The sequence below is a fragment of the Sinocyclocheilus grahami genome, unplaced genomic scaffold, assembly GCF_001515645.1.
Source record: "Sinocyclocheilus grahami isolate Dianchi unplaced genomic scaffold, SAMN03320097.WGS_v1.1 scaffold420.1, whole genome shotgun sequence".
Lineage (NCBI taxonomy): Eukaryota > Metazoa > Chordata > Actinopteri > Cypriniformes > Cyprinidae > Sinocyclocheilus > Sinocyclocheilus grahami.
In genome coordinates, this window is record NW_015505599.1 from 311,272 (window position 1) to 332,738 (window position 21,467).

General features: G+C 38.5%; 1 protein-coding gene across 1 annotated transcript in view; it reads left to right on the plus strand.

Moving 5' to 3' along the window:
- The window catches only part of lrp1aa (low density lipoprotein receptor-related protein 1Aa), a 177,019-nt gene that overhangs the window by 74,752 nt on the left and 80,800 nt on the right, over positions 1–21,467 (plus strand). Inside the window, exons 20-30 of the mRNA XM_016232869.1 lie at positions 535–717; positions 1,395–1,592; positions 2,896–3,141; positions 4,093–4,290; positions 4,504–4,708; positions 6,226–6,390; positions 8,089–8,333; positions 9,603–9,734; positions 11,931–12,158; positions 14,740–14,914; positions 15,860–15,954. Of these exons, the coding sequence (XP_016088355.1) occupies positions 535–717; positions 1,395–1,592; positions 2,896–3,141; positions 4,093–4,290; positions 4,504–4,708; positions 6,226–6,390; positions 8,089–8,333; positions 9,603–9,734; positions 11,931–12,158; positions 14,740–14,914; positions 15,860–15,954 (2,070 nt within the window). The remainder of the gene's footprint in view (positions 1–534; positions 718–1,394; positions 1,593–2,895; positions 3,142–4,092; positions 4,291–4,503; positions 4,709–6,225; positions 6,391–8,088; positions 8,334–9,602; positions 9,735–11,930; positions 12,159–14,739; positions 14,915–15,859; positions 15,955–21,467) is intronic.

The window sequence follows — 21,467 nt, forward strand, 5'->3', positions numbered from 1 at the left end:
TGGATGTAACACAGTTAAACAACAGGGAAATAGTAGGAAATTGTATTAATAAAGTTCCAGATATTGTAGAACTCAAATCTTACCGTGATACTGTGATTATGAAATTTTACCCCAAATTTCATAGCGCACTTCTTGTTGTTGCAGTTATGTTGTGTTGAATTGCTAGCTAGCTGGGAAGACGAGGGGCTCTGTCTTCACAAAGTTGGAGATTTAAATGGCATTCAAACTAGAGCTGTTTGTCATTGGTGTAGTACTGCTAGGAAAATCAGTTTGGCTGAATAGGTCCTTGTGATGTGGTGTGTATTGATAAAAGGAGAGGGCCAAGCACCGAACCCTGAGGTACACCTATGGTTTTTCATATGATTTAAACACTCCTTCTCTATAGGTTAAGCTACGCTATCTGGGATCTTTTGCAGAGTGTAAACTGTTACCAAGTATCTTGTATGAAAATTATGAACCTATGGATTGTGTAGTTGTTTATACTACATATTGCCATACAATCTCTGTTTAATTCCTCTTTTTTTCTCTCCACAGCAACCCGACCTCCCGGTGGCTGTCACACAGATGAGTTCCAGTGTCGTGTGGACGGGTTGTGTATTCCCCTCCGATGGCGGTGTGATGGAGACACTGACTGCATGGATCTGAGCGATGAGAAGAACTGCGAGGGTGTGACACACATGTGTGATCCTGCAGTAAAGTTTGGCTGCAGGGATTCTGGTAATGTTGAAGAAATTATACATTATATCTTCTCAATTTAATGGTCTGATGTTCTCAGAACAATCAGAAAACTAATTCCGTCTTATCTTGAGATTCAGTGATTCATAAGTAGACTGAGTTTACGAGTGAATGGGTCATAATCATTACAATCTTGGTAAATTTTTTTCAGAATTAAATGCAAAATATCTCAGTAAACAAGTGAGGTGAGGCAATAATAATACATTCTTATAAAATGTCTCTCTCTTTTAATGATTTAGGAGAGATGTAATGTTTGTTTTCTTTTTTTAAGATGTTGTGTTTGTTATTGTATGTGTTTTTTTTAATGCATTGCACAGCACTTTGGGCTGCTTTGAAGGCAGTAGAAATGTGCTATATAAGAAAATAAAATAAACTAATGCATTCTTTGGTTTTCAGTTTATAATAGAAGTTTATTCAGATGTTTTATTTACTTATTTTTTTTATCTAAATAATTGACCGAATCAGTTAGGTCATCACGCAAAATTGCTTCAACATTTATTTATTTATTTAAATAAAAAGAATGAGTCACCTTATAATGTATGAAGATGAGATCTTTCCCAGATTTCATAGTTCACATGATCACAAGGTCTTCATTGTAATTCGCTACTTTTGTCAGTTATCATGTTAACAGACATATTTTTTGTGTGTTTGTTATGTAGCGCGGTGTATCAGTAAGGCTTGGGTATGTGATGGTGACAGCGATTGTGAAGATAACTCTGATGAAGATAACTGTGAGGCGCTGGTGTGTAAACTCTCCCATCACGTGTGTGCTAATGACACCAGCATTTGTCTGCCTGCTGAGAAACTGTGTGATGGCAAAGACGACTGTCCTGATGGTTCCGATGAGAAACTCTGTGGTAAGATTCATCACTGTTACATGAGGCTCAGTGCAGCCTGAGATGATGTTCATTGAGTGCAGACTGAAACTCACACTAGCAGGACACGGATGAAGTACATAATTACTGGTGCCTGATACTGTTATCGATGTTTTTAAAAGCTGCATTGTCGATTACACAAAATTCTAGTAAAGTTATAATTTATGGAAATAAAGCATTTTCTGTTCATAGTTTTATGAATTTATATTATTAAACATATCTTATTATAATCAAATATTAATTGTATAATTGGTACTGTAAGTATACTGTAAGTAAAAAAAAGCCTTGCTTTATAGACCTGGTTATACATCTAACTTAGGAATAGTATATTTGTAAAGAATAATTGCTGAATATGTCCGGGCCATCCAAAATGTAAATGAATTTGTTTCTTCAGAATTGGAGAATTTATCATTCCATCACTTGCTCAGCATTGGATCCTCTGCAGTGAATGGGTGCCATCAGAATGAGAGTCCAAACAGTTGATGAAAACATCACATAAATCCACAAGTGATCCACAGCACTCCAGTCTATCAATTAACATCTTGTGAAGTGATGTAGCAAGTGATGTAAGGCTAAATTTCTCCAAATGTGTTCTCATGAACTAGGGCTGTAATCACCATAGACACTGGAGGCTGGGGACAATTCCCGCCCAATAATTAGAAATGGCCAATCTGCCAAACTGGAAGCTGCAAAACATTTAATAGAAGTCAACTGTTATACGATAGAAATGTTAAATGATTGACAGCTATATTCAGTGATGCAACTGCTTGACTTTTTTCTAAAATATGGCAGTTTACAGATAGAGAGAGACAGACAGACAGAGAGAGTCGCATGTGTGAATTACCTGCGTCTGTGTGTCTCTCTCTACAAACAATGAAGCTGTGAGTTTAGTTACTTCAAAAACAGCTATTTGCCCTTGTTGCTGAGAAATATAATGTAGTGATTCAATATCGGAGCTATTTTATTAATAAAAGTCGCAGGGCAGCGGTGACAAGTTGCTGTGCTCCTGACTGTTTCTGTTTGTGCACAGTGCGATCTCTGTGTGTGCGCGTGTGTGTGCGTCAACGAATACAGCTCATTATTATCATTACAGTGATTAAACTGCGGCCTTGCCATGAATAAACAAACTCATCTATATTTTGAGTGGCCCGCAGTTGAGTTAATTAATGAATTAATTTTGTATTTCTTTTGGGGGGAGGGGTAGGCATTATAATGTTAATGTGAAGGGTTTTAAATACTTTCAGCCTAGGTTTTTACCATCTAACTGCATTGTTCCTTGGTTTAGATCTGTGTTCTCTGGACAATGGTGGCTGCAGTCATAACTGCACAGTGGCCCCGGGTGAGGGCATTCTGTGCTCGTGCCCACTGGGAATGGAACTGGGCACTGACAACAAGACGTGTCAGATCCAGGGCTTCTGTGCCAAACACCTGAAGTGCAGCCAGCGCTGTGAGCAGGACAAGTTCAATGTGAAATGTTCCTGCTATGATGGCTGGGCCCTCGAACCTGACATGGAGAGCTGCAAGAGCACAGGTGAGATCAGCTCTTCCAAAGCCTACTAAAAGACATGCAGGCTTATTTTTTTTAACTGCATATATGCATAAACGAATAAACTTATAATGTGATAATAAACTAATAAATGTGATGCATATTTGTCAGTCTTACGTTTAGTCTTATACGTCTTACAGGTTTATTAGTTTGTTTGTTAGTATGTTATTAGTTTATGTTAAAACTGTGAAATCCAAATGGATGGTTTTGTTTTTTGCTTTATTTTGTTTTGGCCTTTAGAAATGCTTTTTCCCCCCTTTTTTCTGCCATAAGCACTGATGCTTGAAATTGTCTTGGGTTGGTAATTGTTTGACAGTATATCCCAAAATATATCCACAAACAGATAAAAAGAATCGGTAAAGGCTGGTGAAAAACTAGACCAGATATGAAAACGGTTGTGGTTCACAATGTTTGGCAGAAGATAACATCAATGTGCACTGGAGCAACACTTTCACCCGCACATAGGAAGTGGTCTTCTGTAAAATCATTGCAGCTGGGGTTGATTTTGTTTTCCTACTAAGAAGGTTTTAGTTTAAGACTTGGTGTGTGACAGAACAAATGCAGAAAATGACGAGGAACTGTTTAGCAGCATAATAGGTGGTTTACTTTTGTAATGAAAGAATGCAAATGCCAGAAGAAGGAGGTGGGGTTGAAGATTTACTGTGACAGGAAGAGGCACAGCAGCCCACTCAGCCAATCAAACGATGAATTATGGATTGCTGGACGTATTTCACATTCCTTTCAGAAATAATTTTTTTTTAGATAAACCGAGGTAACGTCACAGGCATGTATGGGATTGCCAGTCTCACATCATTTTACAGACATGTTGTGGAACAGATGATGTTGGAAAATATCAGAGTGTTTGCCCAGTTGAGCACCTTACTTTAGCTAGTCATGAGTTATGGCATTCTTTCAGTGAGTTCATTGTTTTTCCAGATCCATTTAAACCCTTCATCATCTTCTCCAACCGTCATGAGATCCGACGGATTGATCTGCACAAAGGAGAGTTCAGCGTGCTGGTGCCAGGCCTGAGGAACACCATCGCTCTCGACTTCCACCTCAACGAGAGCGCGCTCTATTGGACTGATGTTGTTGAGGACAAAATTTACCGTGGAAAGCTGTCAGAGAACGGTGGTAAGTTATGTGTACAGTATATATAGGAATTGTGGTGTTTTAAAATGCATGAATTTCAGGCCTTTTAATCCCTCCAAGATGAATTCAGCCAATGAACACATATATAATTATAATATGGACCTTTTCAATTTACTAATAGTTAGGTACAAATTTTTTTCCATACATATGTTTTCTGTTTGCCTCTCTTTCCTTCATTTTTATTTTGCACAGCAGCGCTGACCAGTTTTGACGTGGTGATCCAGTATGGATTAGCTACTCCTGAGGGTCTGGCTGTAGACTGGATCGCTGGAAACATCTACTGGGTGGAGAGTAACCTAGATCAGATCGAAGTGGCCAAACTGGACGGGACCATGCGCACCACTCTACTAGCTGGAGATGTGGAGCACCCGCGGGCCATCGCCCTGGACCCCAGAGAGGGGTAAGCAGCCCAAGTTTACTTCTGAAACTTGTATTGAGCCTCATCAGGATATCGTGTTTTTTAAACTGTGTTATTGTAGTAGTGTTTATGTACTTGTAGGATGATTCATAGATACAGGAAGAAGGAGGCTCAACATAAACATAAACTTTAATTACAAACTTATAATAAACAAAACAAGTGGCAGCTGTTTTCTCCCAGGCCTTGACCTCGCTTTCCTTCCGGAGCTCCTTCATGAAGCTCATTAGCACTCGCACCAGCGGCCACACTCATGTATTTATCAACATTTTGAATTAGATCTCATTTTTAGGTTCCAATTTTCAGGTTTCATTTTAAATTTAATTGAGGTTTTAGTACTTTTGATATGTGCTTGTCTTATTTAATATTATATTTTTGATATATTTCTATATTATTCTGTATTTCTATATTTCAGTAAGTACATTTGACTTTAGGTAGCCAAGTAACATTTTTCATCTTCATTTTTGTAGGTTTAAGTTTTTCATCGTTTATATTGAATTTTATTTCTTGTTAAAAACGAAAGTAATAAACGTTATTTAAAATATTTTTAATTTGAAAACTTAAACGATTTTTTTTTGTTAACAATAGCTACGTTTCAAATTAAACTTATGCGCAAAATTGGAATATCGCATAAAACACGTCACTTCCTGATTAACTTGCGTTAAATATCACAAAGAAAAAAAGAATTTGCTACAGTCCGAGAAGGCACTGTATATAATAATGTTTGTATACAATATATGATGAGCTTCAGAGCATGCAGAGTCATGTTATCTTATTTTCAGAGCCTGCTGTTTGGGAATGCAGTTCTGGGTGTTAATTATAACGAAGCACTTTGACGAGACTTTGCTCAAGCATTTTAGAACAACAAAACTAGCATTTCAGATGCTGTGCAATGAGATCGGTCTGTTGATTAGTCCAGTTTGATGCTGTCCCATCGCAAAATCACGCCTTTTTTGATGCGCATTAAGGAATTTATTCGGTAAAAGTGTTTCCATCTTGAATAAGAAATGTATCCTACTTAGTTGAGCACATACTGTATGTTTTTTATGCGCATTTTTAGAATTTATGTGCATCTTGGCGTTTCCATCCAGCGTTTTTTTTATTTTTTATGTGATATCCCAAAATGCGCATAAAAATAGGTGGATGAAAACATAGCTAATAACAACAATGTTGTAAGATGCCTGTGTAGGTGCTTAATTCTGGAGAATTGTTGTACTTTGATTTCTGAGACCTGTTATGTTCTCACTGTGTAGTCACTTTTTAATTTTGAATGTTTCAAGTGCTCTTAAAGGAATAGTTCATCAAAGAGTGAAATTGAAAAATTAAAATGGAAATCATTTACTCATCCATATGTTGTTCCAAATACAAAACACATTCTAAAGAATGTTGATTCTGCCCTTTTCCAAACAACAAAAGAATACAAGCTCTATAAAGAATGCTGGGACCAGAACACTTTTGACAGCAGCATTAAAAAAGCCCTCATTTGTCCTTTGATTCTGTAGAATCCTATTCTGGACAGACTGGGATGCCACAATGCCCAGGATAGAGGCTGCATCCATGAGTGGACATGGCAGACGCACCATCCATAAGGAGACGGGCAGTGGAGGATGGCCCAATGGACTGACTGTGGACTATCTGGAGCGCCGCATTCTATGGATAGATGCCAGGTAACATTTGAAGACTCATAAACGTACAAACTGCAGCTAAATTTGGCTGTTAATTCACCTTTTAGTACTTAATCCTGTTCTGTACACCTGCAATTCAGTAATTTGCGGCAGTAATTTACTGCATTCTACAACTGAATTGACTCCTGAAAAATGCAGGTAGTGACAGCAGCATTTGCAGAAATTCTATGTAGTTACATGTTGACTCTGTGTTGACAGATCTTGTTATAAGAAAACAGCAAATAAAAACAAGCCTATAGTAAACTTAAATCCGGACACAGTATCTTGGAAATAAGCCACATACCAGAATATCACAACTTGCACCTGCCTACTTTATTAACTCCATAAACTGGATTGCTTTATTTGCTGAGTCCAAAGACACTTAAAGGTGCTGTATGTAAGTTTTTGACTCTACTAAATCATACAAATATCATAATATGTTTGCAGATATTTAAGAAACATGCTAAGTTAACATACTTGTTTATCTGAAAAATAATGCAACAGTCAGTTATTCTCCTTTGAAAATGTGCGTTCCGGGACGGAATGTCTGTCTTTGTTTTGGTCTGTGTAACCCGCCCACTGCCAGTTTACCCAATTGTATTTCGGCACCCCGGGTTGCCAGTTGGAGGAAAACACAGCGTATTTCATTTCATTCATCGTCATGTGCACTCGTTCCTGTTGGTGTCGTCAATCTGGCAACCTGCGTGTGCGTCAAGTCTCGGGAGGAGGGGCCGGGTAAAAAAAAAACCCCTCTCTGATATTTTGAATTTGGACTGCAATGCCTAGTTCAACCATTTGGTGTCAATCCTACATACAGCATCTTTAATATTCAATGTTTGTAATAAGTGGACAAGGCAATACTTAAAGAGCGCGCTCTGAAAAGTAGCCTTCCAAACATAAACAAATAATGACGGCTCTGTCGAAAGTGGTTGCATTAAAATCACCAGACATGATGAGTCTTTGGTTGCTGTGTAGCGAATTTAGCTCAACGACAGGAAATATGTTATGGTTGTCCATTTCTCCTGTGCATTTGTACCCCTTGTTTCTGGAGAAAGCAGAATGAGAGCCGGCTCGCATTCCACAAGGTTGTAAATGTATCGGGTTACCATGAAACCAGGGTCTTGTTCGGCGTCCTGGGGTGTTACAAAGTATTTGTGAAATCTAGCTAACAAAATATATATTGTGTGTTGGAGTGGTCCAGACGCTACAGCTGTAATATTTATTTGGTCAAAAATAGCATATTCTATATGCGTGAGATGGCAAAACGTTGCTAAGAACACAATGGTGTCAATCGTCGCAATTTCGAAAGTGAGTTCTATTCTGTATACAAACGAAACTGTAATTTAGGGGTGTCACTCCCGTATTTAAATGTGGTTGTCGCTCCTAAAACCTTACAGTGTGTACAAGGCCAATGTGGTTTACGGACAAGCTCCTGGATCAATGGAAGTTGGTGGTCCTAGAACAAACCAAACCCAATGATGTTCAGTCCCACTCCTGGTTCCAGCTCCAGTACACCTTCCTGGAAGTTTCTAGTGATCCTGACGACCTTGAATAGTTCGTTCAGGCATGCTGGAAAGATTGCAGGATTGGAATTTAAAGTTTTGTAAATTTGGTAGCTAAAATCTACCTAATATCAGAGAGTGTGCTTCCTATCAGAAATGAATGACCATAGAAATGAATTATTTATGTCTTGTGTCTCAGATCTGATGCAATCTATTCAGCCAAGTATGACGGGTCGGGACTGATCGAGGTGCTCAGAGGACATGAGTATCTCTCGCATCCGTTCGCTGTGACGATGTATGGCGGAGAGGTTTACTGGACAGACTGGCGCACAAACACACTGGCCAAGGCCAACAAATGGACAGGAAACAATGTCACTGTGGTTCAGAGAACAAACACGCAACCTTTCGATCTGCAGGTGTACCACCCATCTAGACAACCGCAAGGTGATCTTCAAACTTTATTTCAAAGTTACTTTGATAGCAATGTTACTAATGGCTATTTCACACGGCAAAGGAAAACAGTGGTATATATCGAAGTTATTACCATCTAATAACTGATTCAAAATGCTTGATTCTAATGGATTCCAAAACCATGATTTCCCCCCAAACCAGTTAAATGCAAACCTCGTTGTTCATGTCAATAACAGTGCTGAATGTCTACATAAAACTGAAACAAATACTAACTCCTATCCTTAACCTTAGTATAGCATTGGTAGCACATATTGATAGATAGCAGTACTGTTTGTTGTCATCAGATGCGTCTGTGATTTTTGAATGCATGAAGTCTAATCTATTGTTGATGCCATGAATTCGACTGTGGGGTCGGGTTTGAGCTTAACTGGTTTGTGAAGTTAGCTCTTGGGATGTTAGCATGTTCCTAAGCTAACAGCAGTCATCTTAACTGCAAAAGATACTCTGAACACACATATTTGGAAAATTTGTGCATTTTTCATGAATTATTTTTGAGCTCATCGCAATGCATTCTGGGATCCTCATGAAGTATACATGTAACGCTGAAGACGTTTTCTAGTGATTAATTTGATCAGTTTTCATTCTAAACACCCCTAAATTGATTCCAGACACCACAGTGTTCAATATAAAGTGTCACTTTGAGCTACAGCCTTGTTGTCTGGACATCATAGATCATTTCATTTTTTGTTTTCATTTCATTTCAAGTTTTATTGTTTTATTAATTGTTGAGTAAACTTAAATTTTGTGAAAGATCACTGGTCAAACTGAGGGAGCAGCCAGTCTGCTTGATGTACACATGTGTTGATAGTGTTTGGCGCTTAATAAAGCAGCATGTGAATAAACTTGTCATGATAGTTTAGCTCAGCGACTTCATCTTATAGAGGCAGACATCTGTTTATTCATGTCTGACAGGAGCAGATACACGGGATGAATTGGTTTGGACATGCTTTCAAAAGTTCCACTATCTGCTTTGAACCCATAACCTTTGGATTTCTTATTCTTACTTACTTTTTCATCATACTTCCTACCCTTATCAAACAGCATAGATAGAGATCATGAATCATTCAAATAAGCGCAAATGCCGATAACCTCAAAATAGCCAAACGTCTTGCCAATTAATCTGCATTAGTCTATCATTGGTTCCTGTCTCAGCTGGTTTGGTTTCTTGGTGGCGCAAATAAATTTGAAGGTGGTAATGACACAATAAAGCTCAATACCTCACCACTGCTCATCTCTCTCCAGCGCCGAACCCGTGTGCTGCTAACGGTGGTTTGGGCCCATGTTCTCACCTGTGCTTGATCAACTACCATCAGACGTTCTCCTGTGCCTGCCCACACCTCATGAGACTGAGTGAGGACAACCACACCTGCTACGGTATGAACTAGAGCTCGTCTTCTGATTTATTCGCAACTTGACGGAATCTGTGTTGTATGCAGTTTTACATCTTGCTTTTTTTAAAATGGGTTTTTTTATAGAGTCCTGCATGAATTAAAACTAGCAGTGATAATGTTAATTCAAACTAAAACTATTAAAAATATGTTTTTGTTAAATGAAATAATGAAATAAAATATAAATATAGATGCACGCAGCAATTAAGGGGTCAAATTAAGAGCTAAGAAATGGTCTTTAATTCTCCAACCCTGCTGCTGGCGTTCCGAATCTTATGATTTTTGGTCTGTTCAGAAGTTATAAGCAGAAATGTCAATTTTTTACATCTTTTGACCAGTAGGTGGTGCTGTGTGCCGAAACTACTCATGTGCCCTCAGCTCATGCTTGTTATAACAAATATCAAGTTTGGTCAGAATCTGCTAAAGCATTGTGGGGATATAGCATCATGTTCATTTTTGCATGAATTTTGTTATATTCGTTAAAACACTTTACGAGAACGGTTTGGTCTAATGGAAATCTTTTGATAACTTTTTTCCAGCATTGTCTGAAGATGATCAGAGCCAATTTTGGTGAAAAAAATTTTTTTCTAAAAAAATAAGGAAACCATTTCAAAATTACAAAAAATCTTAACCTGTAGAAATTTAAATTTTGTTGTGCATTCGACTTGGCATGAGCCAGTGAATCAGAGAAAAAAAAAAAAGTGCAACAAGTGGTTCTATGGGCTGCCATAGACTTCCAGAATGGAAGAAGAAGAAAAAAACTAATGGATACAATAGGTGCCTGTGATTGGCCCCTAAAAAAATGATTAAAAACTGAAACTTAAACAAGAATTTAAAATAGATAAACTATAACTAAAATAAAATAAGTTTAAAGAACTAATATATAAATGACTAAACAGAAACTGAAATCAAATAAATAGAAGCTATAATAAAATTATAAAAAAACATATTAACCACATAACAAAAGTATGAAAAAAACCAAGCTGGAATTAATCATATAAAAATGAAAAATGAAATTATAGAAATAAAAGCTATTTCAAAATATTTAATGAATATTTAAAAAAAAACTATTATAGTAGTATATAAATAACATTAAAATAATGCTGAATAATGATAATCAAACTGTGATATAGTCCACATGAACACAACCACGAAGGGCAAAACAAGAACCTCCAGAAAACACCAAAAAACATCGATGACTCACAAACCATGACTGAAACACAAGAGCTTACAGCAAATCCTCAGAGAAATCAGGGATAATTAACTACAGGTGTGGCTAATGATGGGAACCATAGAAACTAACTAGGTAATCCAAAGAAACAGAAACCAAACACAGGAAGGAAGAACAGAGATAATGGAAACTGACAATACATATCAACATAAAAGTCCTTACAAAACAACAGACACAAGTCAAGTCAAGTCACCTTTATTTATATAGCGCTTTTAACAATACAGATTGTGTCAAAGCAACTGAACAGCATTAATTAGGAAAATAGTGTCAATAATGCAAAGTGACAATAGTAAACACTCATTTTTCAGTTAAAGACAGTTCATCATTGAATTCAGTGATGTCATCATCCAGCTCAGTTCAGTTTAAGTAGTATCTTTGCAATCATTTGCAATCAAGTCAACGATATCGCTGGAAATGAAGTGTCCCCAACTAAGCAAGCCAGAGGCGACAGCGGCAAGGAACCAAAACTCCATCGGGGACAGAATGGAGAAAAAACCTTGGGAGAAACCAGGCTCAGTCGGCGGCCAGTCCTCCTCTGACCAGACAAAACCAGCAGTTCAATTCCAGGCTGCAGCAAAGTCACATTGTGCAGAGGCCTCATCTGGTTCCTGTGGTCTTGTCCCGGTGGCCGTCTGAGACAAGGTCTTTACAGGGGATCTGTATCTGGGGCTCATCTAGTTGTCCTGGTCTCTGCTGTCTTTCAGGGCTGTAGAGGGCCTTTCTAGGTGCTGATCCACCATCTGGTCTGAATATGTACTGGATCCCCGGGATCGTTACAATATGCATTGGATGAATAGATTTATGTTTCAGTTTGACATTCCCATGTGGATCTTTATAGCCTGCTGACGTTCATTACCACGGGGGAATCTTTTTTCACAGTGACCTTATGACTGGTTTGATTTCTCTCCTTGTTGGCCCCAGTCATGACGGGTGTCTCTGTCTCTCTTCCAGAGTCGCGTCAGTTCCTGCTGTACGCCCGTCAGATTGAGATAAGAGGAGTGGACATCTATAATCCATACTACAACTACATCATCTCCTTCACCGTCCCTGACATCGACAACGTCACGGTTGTGGATTACGACGCTCTGGAGAAGCGCATCTATTGGTCTGATGTTCGGACTCAGACCATCAAGAGGGCCTTCATCAACGGCACAGGAATAGAGACGGTGGTGTCTGCAGGTACAGCATTCATTCAGTCTGACTTCAGTTTGATTGGAATAAAAGTTGCACTTGTACAGCAGAAAATAACTGCTTCAAACAGTGCTTTTATTTGGTGTGTTTTATTGGGTTGGTTTAATTTGGGAATTACTTTGTTCTTTTGCTGCCTGGGATGACTATATATTAGAAATGTACATTGCTGGACACTTAATCGCACTTAATATCCTGCGGTTGATGTTGACTGCTACAGTGTTCTCAGCATTACTTGGCTAGCACATAATTACATTTTGTGTAATCAGAAGTTTAAATACTCTAAAAAAAATGTAAAGGGTTCATATGATGCTTTTTTAAAGATCATTATTTGGTGTAATAGAATATGTTGACATGCTTTAATGTTTTACTGATGGTAAAACTAATGACATCATTTACTGTCTTTACATTTATTTTGAAAGATGAAGCTTGTGATTATGGTAAGGGGCGTTACATTTCCGACGAGTGCTTGCGGTGTTCGGCCAATCACAATGCACTGGGTCAGCTGGCCAATCAGAGCAGACTGCGCTTGTCGGAAGGAGGGACTTTGTAGCAAACGAGCGTTTGAGAGAGGCAGGGCATAGAGGACCTACAATAATGTACAGTATTTGAAAAATAATGTGTTTTTTGAACATTAAAGCATGTCAACATATTCTGTTACTCCAAATACACAAAATAATGATCTTTAAAAAAGCATCATATGACCCCCTTTAAGTCAATGGAAAACCATTTAAACTTTGAACGGCCATATCTCTGTAACGGTGCAGCGGATCCGCACCAAATTCGGGGGATCCCTTCAGCTCGAGGAACCCTCTCAAACGCGAATCGAGTGTACGTCTCGAGGCCCTCTTTCGAATGAGACCACCCCCGCGTCGATAGACCCCGGGGTCCAGGAGTTACGAGCGGTTACATTCGAGGTCCGGCGCCGACTGGGGGGCTACCGACAGTGGAGGGGGGCGTTCGAGAGGGCTCCTCGAGCTGAAGGGATCCCCCGAATTTGGTGGAGATCCGCCGGCACGTTCGCGAGACACCAGCCTACACTTTCACTTCAGTAAGGAGGTCTCTTGTTCAGGCATCAGCATTCAAACGTGGTCTTATTCGACTGTAAGTGCCCTGCGAAGTGGACTTCACATGATATTCCGCCATGATTCCAGTTCCAAGGGAACGTACATGTTGCATTCAAAGGGCATTAAAGTGCGCGAGACATGAATTTACATTTATTTACAGAGGTATATTATGTCACACTTCACTTTTCTCTAGTAAGTTCCGTCTGTGTGTGAAGACAGTAGCGCAAATCCGTGAATGAATGTTCCAAAGTGAAATAAACTTCAACGGAATAAAGTTGAATAAACTTCAACTTTACTGTTCAGTGCACTGTCAGACTCATTTTGAATAAAGTTTATTGTTAAATTGTTAAATGCCCTGCCTCCATCATTACATATCTCTGTCACGTCATTATAAGTGTTTGATCACCACATCTGAGTGATCATTGCAAAAAATGTGTTTATGTGTATATATATTCTGTTTATGTATATACTGTATTCTATATATAGTACCAGTCAAATGTTTGGACACACGAATGGGAAAGTGTCCAAACTTTTGACTGGTACTGTACTATAATATACACAAAGAATATCGGCCGATATATCGATATCTGCCTTTTTTTACTCCCAAATATCGGTATCAGTATCGGCCCCAAAAAAACCCATATCGGTCGGGCTCTAGTTTAAAGTTTAAATTTCAAAGCAGATACTGGTTATGATGTACCAAATGTAATTGTGACTAGTTATTCAGTGGGATTAAAAGCATAATTGGCTTCATATACTGTAGAATATACCCAGTTTGTTTTGAGAGGAAAATTAGAAATCATGGTTGTCGGAATGACAGATGCATCTGTATAATCTGTATGACTTTCTTTCTTCTGTGGATCACAAAAAGTATATATTCTGAAGAATGTCTTAGTGTTTTTTGTTCATACAGTGCAAGCCAGTGTTGTGTTGGACCCCACTGAATTTCATTATATGGACAAAAACAGTTTATTTAAATAATAAACTATTATTTAAAATATAATCTTTTGTGTTTCTCAGAAGTCGGTCATTCTGTCAACTACAAGATTTCTAAGATTTTCGGGGGAAAAAAACAAAAAAACATTGACATGAGTGCAAATAAATGATGACAGAATGTCAGTTTTTGGTGAACTATCCCATTGAGTTCAATCCCATAATTTACACAAGACTTTAGAATATAAGGATGTTGTTGTTTAAATCTTATGTTATTGTGTGTATTAGAATCTCAGTCATTGTTTACAGTGCAGAACTGCTGTCGTGTTTACAGTCAAGTGTGTTTTTAGAGAGTGCTGTTTAAGTAAAATTAGCACAGCCCTCAAAACCAAATTACAGACATGTTGGGTTTTATGATGAAATAATGACTTACACATCTTTCTCTTCATCCAGATGTTTATCCCTGTGGAAATGCACTGAATGTTTAGATTGCTTTGTCTGTCATCTGATTATATTGATTCAAAGAGTTAATATCTGGAAATGGTTATTTTGTGTGTCTTGCGTGTGATCAGATATTCCCAACGCACATGGTCTGGCGGTGGACTGGGTGTCACGTAATCTCTTCTGGACCAGCTATGATGGCAATAAGAAACAGATCAACGTCGCCAGACTGGACGGCTCCTTCAAGAACGCTGTTATTCAGGGCCTGGACAAACCCTACTGCCTCGTGCTGCATCCCATACTGGGGTGAGTCCACGCGTGCCACAAACACTAGTGACATTTACCCCAGAACGCTAACACAAGAACACATCTGACTTCCTAAAGGCAGAAAAAAGATGCAAAACAGGATGCAACCACATGCACTCTGGTTTTCTCATGTTTTACTGGAAGACAAAATGACGTAGAGTACAGGCTTTAGGAAAGTTTCCATTAGATTGTTTTTTGCAGGAAAAAGATAAAAATATATCTAATATGCAGCAAAAAGACACACACACACACACACAAAAAAAAAATAAAAAAAATTGTAAATATTTAAGAAGCTTTCCACATGAGTTTTTAAATGTGGCCCATACCAAAAACTTATCTGTACAGGAGACACTCATAAACAGACACCTGATGCCCAAACTGCTTTTTGTTATTGTCTATCACGCTGGTGGCAATAAAGCATGTAATGAAATATAGTAAAATCATGGAGTGAAAAAAAAAAAAAAAAATCAAACCTGCAAGTTAAACATGCACCATGTTTGTTGTTTTAGTATCGTTGATATAATATATATAAGTATCATTGATATATTATGTAATTTCAGTTAATGTTTATTTTATTTCAGAATAACAGTTTTTTAATGGTTTTAGTTTTAGTTAACTATAATAACCCTGGTTCATAATAATTCTTAATGACACAATTAATTATCACAAGATTAATATAAATATTTATTTGGTAACCCAGAAATCACTTTATTTATTTTTCATTTAAAATGATTTGTTCACCGATTCGTTTGCAGAAAAAACACCACTGCAGCACATTCACTTTGAAGCACTCAGCACATGCTGCTTAAATAATTAAATCATGATTTAATAATTGCACAAGGCCATATTGTGATTTCAATTTTATTCTGGTTAATTAAGTTGAATGTTTGGTGAAGGGATATAACGTGCTTAACATTCTTCTTTTCTTAACTGTCTCATGTCCAGGAAACTGTACTGGACTGATGGAAATAACATCAGCATGGCCAACACTGATGGCACGAACCGTACCATGATCTTCACCAATCAGAAAGGACCAGTGGGTGAGTGACAGCTGAGACAGAAGACACTGTCCTCTGGGTCATTTCCCTCTCAGGCTCAAAAAGCTTTTTACATGATTGCACTGTGTTGTATCTCTAATCAGATGGATACATTACTTATGGGGATAATATTAGAATCCTCCTAATTATTATTTCCTTTGTGTACTTCTGAGCTAAAAACAACCATTTACCAGCATGAGAGGATCAGTTGATTCAGTGTATTACATTCTTCTACCTTTTTAGAAGTAATATTTTAAGTATCATGTGATATATTATGATATGTTAATGCAAAATTTAAACTTAGCATTTGATGAAAAAACATAATTTATGTGAAAAATGTATAATTCATAAATAATTTTAAAATCAGGATCAGAATGAGCTTTATTGCCAAGTATGTTTACACATACAATGAATTTGTTTTCGTGACAGAAGCTTCCACAGTGCAACAGAATGACAGTGACAGGACAAAAACTCAGATAATGAAAGAATAAAAATAGTACAAGTACATAGGGAATAACAATATACAGATTGACAATTGTATGTACAGGTATATTACAATGGACAGTTTTGTATGTACAGGTATATTATGTGCAAATTCGAAATGTAAACTATGTATGTGTGTTAGAAAAATAAGTATATAAGTGTATAAATAGTGTTGTGTGTTCCACAATTATTGTCAAGTGATCATAAGATGGATTGTCTGAGGGAAGATTCTCTGTAGCGCCGACCAGATGGCAACAGTTCAAAGAGGAAGTGTTCTGGATGTGAGGGTCCAGAGTGATTTTGCCAGCCCTTTTGCTCATTCTGGATAAATACAGTCCTTGGAGAGTAGTGAGGGTCATACCAATGATTCGCTCAGCAGTCCGGACTATCCAACGTAGTCTTCTGAGGTCAGATTTGGTAGCTGAGCTAAACCAGACAGTTATTGGAGTGCAGAGGATGGATTCAATGATAGCAGAGTAGAACTGTTTCAGCAGCTCCTGTGGCAGGCTGAACTTCCTCAGCTGGCAAAGGAAGTAAAACCTCTGCTGGGCCTTTTTCACAATGGAGTCAATGTGAGTGTCCCACTTCAAGTCCTGAGAGATAGTGGCGCCCAGGAACCTGAATGTCTCCACTGTCGTTACAGTGCTGTCCATGATGGTGAATGGGGGGAGTGCAGGAGGGTTTTTCCTGAAGTCCACGATCATCTCCACTGTTTTGAGCGTGTTGAGCTCCAGGTTGTTAAGACTGCACCAGACAGCCAGCTCTTTAACCTGTCATTTGCAAACTTTAGGAGCTTGACAGAGGGGTCCTTTGAAGTGCAGTCAATCGTGTAGAGGGAGAAGAGCAGTGGGGAGAGGACACATCCCTGAGAGGCGCCAATGCTGATGGTGCGGGTGCTGGATGAGAATTTTCCCAGCCTCACTAGCTGCTGCCTGTCTGTCAGGAAGCTGGTGATCCACTGACAGATGGAGGTGGGCACGGACAGCTGAGTTAATTTGGGCAGGAGGAGGTTTGGGATGATAGTGTTAAAAGCCGAGCTGAAGTCCACAAACAGGATCCTCACATAAGTCCCTGGTCTGTCTAGATGTTGCAGAAAATAATGCAGTCCCAAGTTGACTGCATCGCCCACAGACCTGTTTGCTCTGTAGGCAAACTGAAGAGGATCTAGCAAGGGTCCAGTAATGTCCTTCAGGTGGCCAGCACCAGTTTTCATGATTTCATGACCACAGATGTTAGAGCCACAGACCTGTATTCATTTAGTTCTGTAATTTTGGGTTTCTTTGGGATGGGGATTATGGTGGAGCGTTTGAATCATGAAGGGACTTCGCACAGCTCCAGTGATCTGTTGAAGATCTGTGTGAAGATGGGACCCAGCTGGTCAGCACAGGTTTTTAGACAGGCTGGTGTAACACAATCTGGGCCTGGTGCTTTCTTTTCTTCTGCTCCCGGAAGACCTGGCACACATCATCTTTGCTGATCTGAAGTTCAGGTGTGGGGGAGAGGGGGGTTGCAGGAGGTGTTAATGATTGTGTGGAGAGGTGTTCAGAGCGGGTGTGGGGTGATTTTTCAAACCTACAATAAAACTCATTCAGATCATCTGCCAGTTGTTGATTTTCCACAGTACTGGGGGATGTGTCTTGTAGTTGGTGATGTCTTTCAGACCTTTCCACACTGATGCTGAGTCACTGGAAGAGAACTGAATCCTTAGCTTTTCAGAATAATTCCTCTTTGCCACTCTGATCTCCTTTTCCAGTGTGTATTTGGTCTGTTTATACAAGACTCTGCCCCCCTTCCTGTAAGCATCTTTGGCCTGAAGGAGATGTCTGAGTTTTGCAGTGAACCATGGTTTGTCATTGTTGTAAGTAGGGTTGGGTACCGAAACCTGGTACCAATATGGCACCGGTACCTATGTAACCGGTATGTACTAGAACCGAATCCAAACTGAGATTTCGGTGCCTCATTTCGGTGCCATGCCTGAGCGATCGATTGAAATATTTGTCCTCTGGTTCTCCGAAACGGATGCAAGAAGCATCATCACTGGCACTGCACATGAAAAATAATTTCCAGATGCATGTGAACTCAAGTCGGAAAGCTCTAATAATACAAATCCAACACATCTTTGTAATAACGAGAGTGTCCATGAAGGTTTCACATTCCGATTTAAAAGCACAACTCGGGGAATGAGAGCATTCGAGGAGCAGTAATTACACTTGCTCTGATGGCAGCAGGTAGCCTTCCGTTAACTAAGCTAAACATGCTTAAATTAAAATGCCTAATTTTATTTACATTTCTAATCATGTTGTCCAACAAAAGAGAACATTATAACCTTTTTACCACAACACCAGGCTTCTTGTCACTGAATGAGGCAGAAATATGTTCCAAATGCTATGTAGCGTCTGGACCACTCAAACACACAATATATATTTTGTTAGCTAGATTTAACAAATACTCTGTAACACCCCAGGAAGCTGAACAGGCCCCTGGTCCATAGCAATGCCGACACCCGATACGTTTACGACCTCCTGGAATTTAGGTGAAGAAAATCGCTTCCTTGCCCATAAGGAAAATTGCGTGTGTGTGTGTGTGTGTGTGTGGATGTGTATGTTAGACCAGTTTATGTGTTTATGTAGTCTGTTGGACTAGTTTAAGTGTTTATGTAGTTAATAAAACCTTACTTGTATCACACTTGACATGTTCATTGTTTGCTCATAACCGGAGTAACTAATCTCGCAGATTTATGCTACAAGCTTTCTTAGAATTGTACAGTAAGAAAGTTATTTCCCTTAACCAGGAAATTAACGTTCTTAGAATTGACAAGACAGTTGACCCTGAGAGGTCAGCTAAATATCTACAGCGGATCTAAAATATTCATAATTAATTATAACTAGTTATGGTTAATTATTCATATTTCCCATGAGCTGATTCGTTACAGCTACTTTAAAAAGAATACATCGATTAGCAATAGATTATAAATTAGGGTGTCTATACGTCCTCTTTTCCCTGGACATGTCCTCTTTTTGGACCTACAAAAATGCGTCCGGCCGGGATTTCTTAATTGCCCAAAATATCCGGGATTTGGTTGTTTTCTTAATCCCACTCCTGCTGAATCTCTGACCATTGCCGCCTGCTCCCGCAACATGTGTTTCACTCCCGCGATTTTCAGTTCCCCTCCTTTAAACATTCTAATATTGTATATAATTTTGGCGCATCAGGGAGCCTCTCTCAGGATGTGGTGTATTTAAATGTTTTTGAATGAACGTTTGCGCGGTTTACTTTCACTTTAGATTTCGCAATCACATGCACTCTGTGTAAAGGGAGCACATCTTACAAGATATTTGTCAATGAGCTCAGGATCTGTAGAGCAGTAAATACTCCAGCATGGTCTTGTCAGTCATCTCTCCTTATTCTTGACCTGTGATCAGTCAAAGCTGACTCCGGTAGCTCTTGTTGGATGCAGGGTAGCCAAGTCCGCATTTTTTCCACAGAATTGGTTTACTTTTAAACTGTTGCCATGGGTTGAGTTTCCCAAGTGGGTTAAAGGTTTGAAATATTGCATAAATTACATTTGATTGAAATGCTTGTATTGAAACATTTTGCATTCTACCTATGATAAAACTTTCATGGACTTCTACATCAACTGTTCCCTCCTGGTGGAATGTCCTGCCCAGCTCAATCCAAGCAGCCGAGTCCTTAATATTTTCAAGAAACGGCTGAAAACACATCTCTTTCATCTTCATTTGACCCTCTAACTCTAGCACTCTCTATTCTAATGCTACTTCTAATTTTATCTGCTTGATTTTTTTAATTAAAAAACTTGACCCTCTAACATTTGCACTCTCTATTCTATTTCTATTCTAAATAATTGTTTTATTTATAAAGAAAAAAGATAATCTAACACTAGCATTCTCTTCTTTCTCTATTCTTTCCACTTATTTTCTTTTTATTTATCATAAATAATGACCTTCTAACACAAACATTATCTGTTATTTTTCTGTTCTATTGAATTATTTTATTTTTATTTAAAAATTACCCTCTAACACTAGCATTCCTTTTTGTTTTTCTATTCTTTCTACTTGTTTTCTTTTTATTTATTATAAAAACAAAATAAGCAAAAAAACAAACAAACTTTGCTACATATACTGTTAGGCGAACGAACCCCACCCTCTACTCTCCTTTTTTTTTTTTGAAAACTAAAATATGGTCACCCTATTTATACTTAATTATCATGAAAATACCAGAGATTGCTTAAATAACACAGATAAACTATATTGTCACAGGCGAGTGTTTATTGTCTTTGTTTTATCATTCAAAACGTTTATATGTTCTGTTTGCTCAGTTACAGATATAATAGCTATGCCTTTGTCCATATAAGGGATTTCCTGGAGGGTCATGAGTTCGCTACTTTTGTGATTGGATATGTGGAATTTCTGTGCGAGGGTGCCCTCTGGCGTCCAGTATGAATGAAACAGACATCATGTGTTTATAGTGCTAATGGCCAATCCATCATTTTTGGGGGGAATTTTTTATTTTTATTTTTTTAAATAAGTATCGATTTGGCACCGGTATCGAAAAAAACAAAACAAACGATACCCAACCCTAGTTGTAAGTTAAATGAGTCCTAGTAGGAATGCACATATCTTCACAGAAACTGATATAAGATGTTACAGTCTCTGTGAGCTTGTCCAGATCGTTTGCAGCAGCTTCAAAAACACTCCAATCAGTGAGGTCGAAACAGGCTTGTAAAACCCACTCTGTTTCATTAGTCCATCTCTTTAAAGTCCTTAATACAGGTTTAGCTGATGCCAGTTTCTGCCTGTAGGTCGGTATAAGATGAACCAAACAGTGACCAGAGAGCCCCAAAGCTGCCCGTGGGACAGAGCGATATGCATCCTTTATTGTGGTGTAACAGTGATCTCTGATGATCAGAGTGAGCTGTGGTGAGACATGTAACATGCTGTCTGTATTTTGGCAGTTCACAGGAGAGATTTGCTTTATTAAAGTCCCCGAGAATGATTAAAACAGAGTCCGGGTGT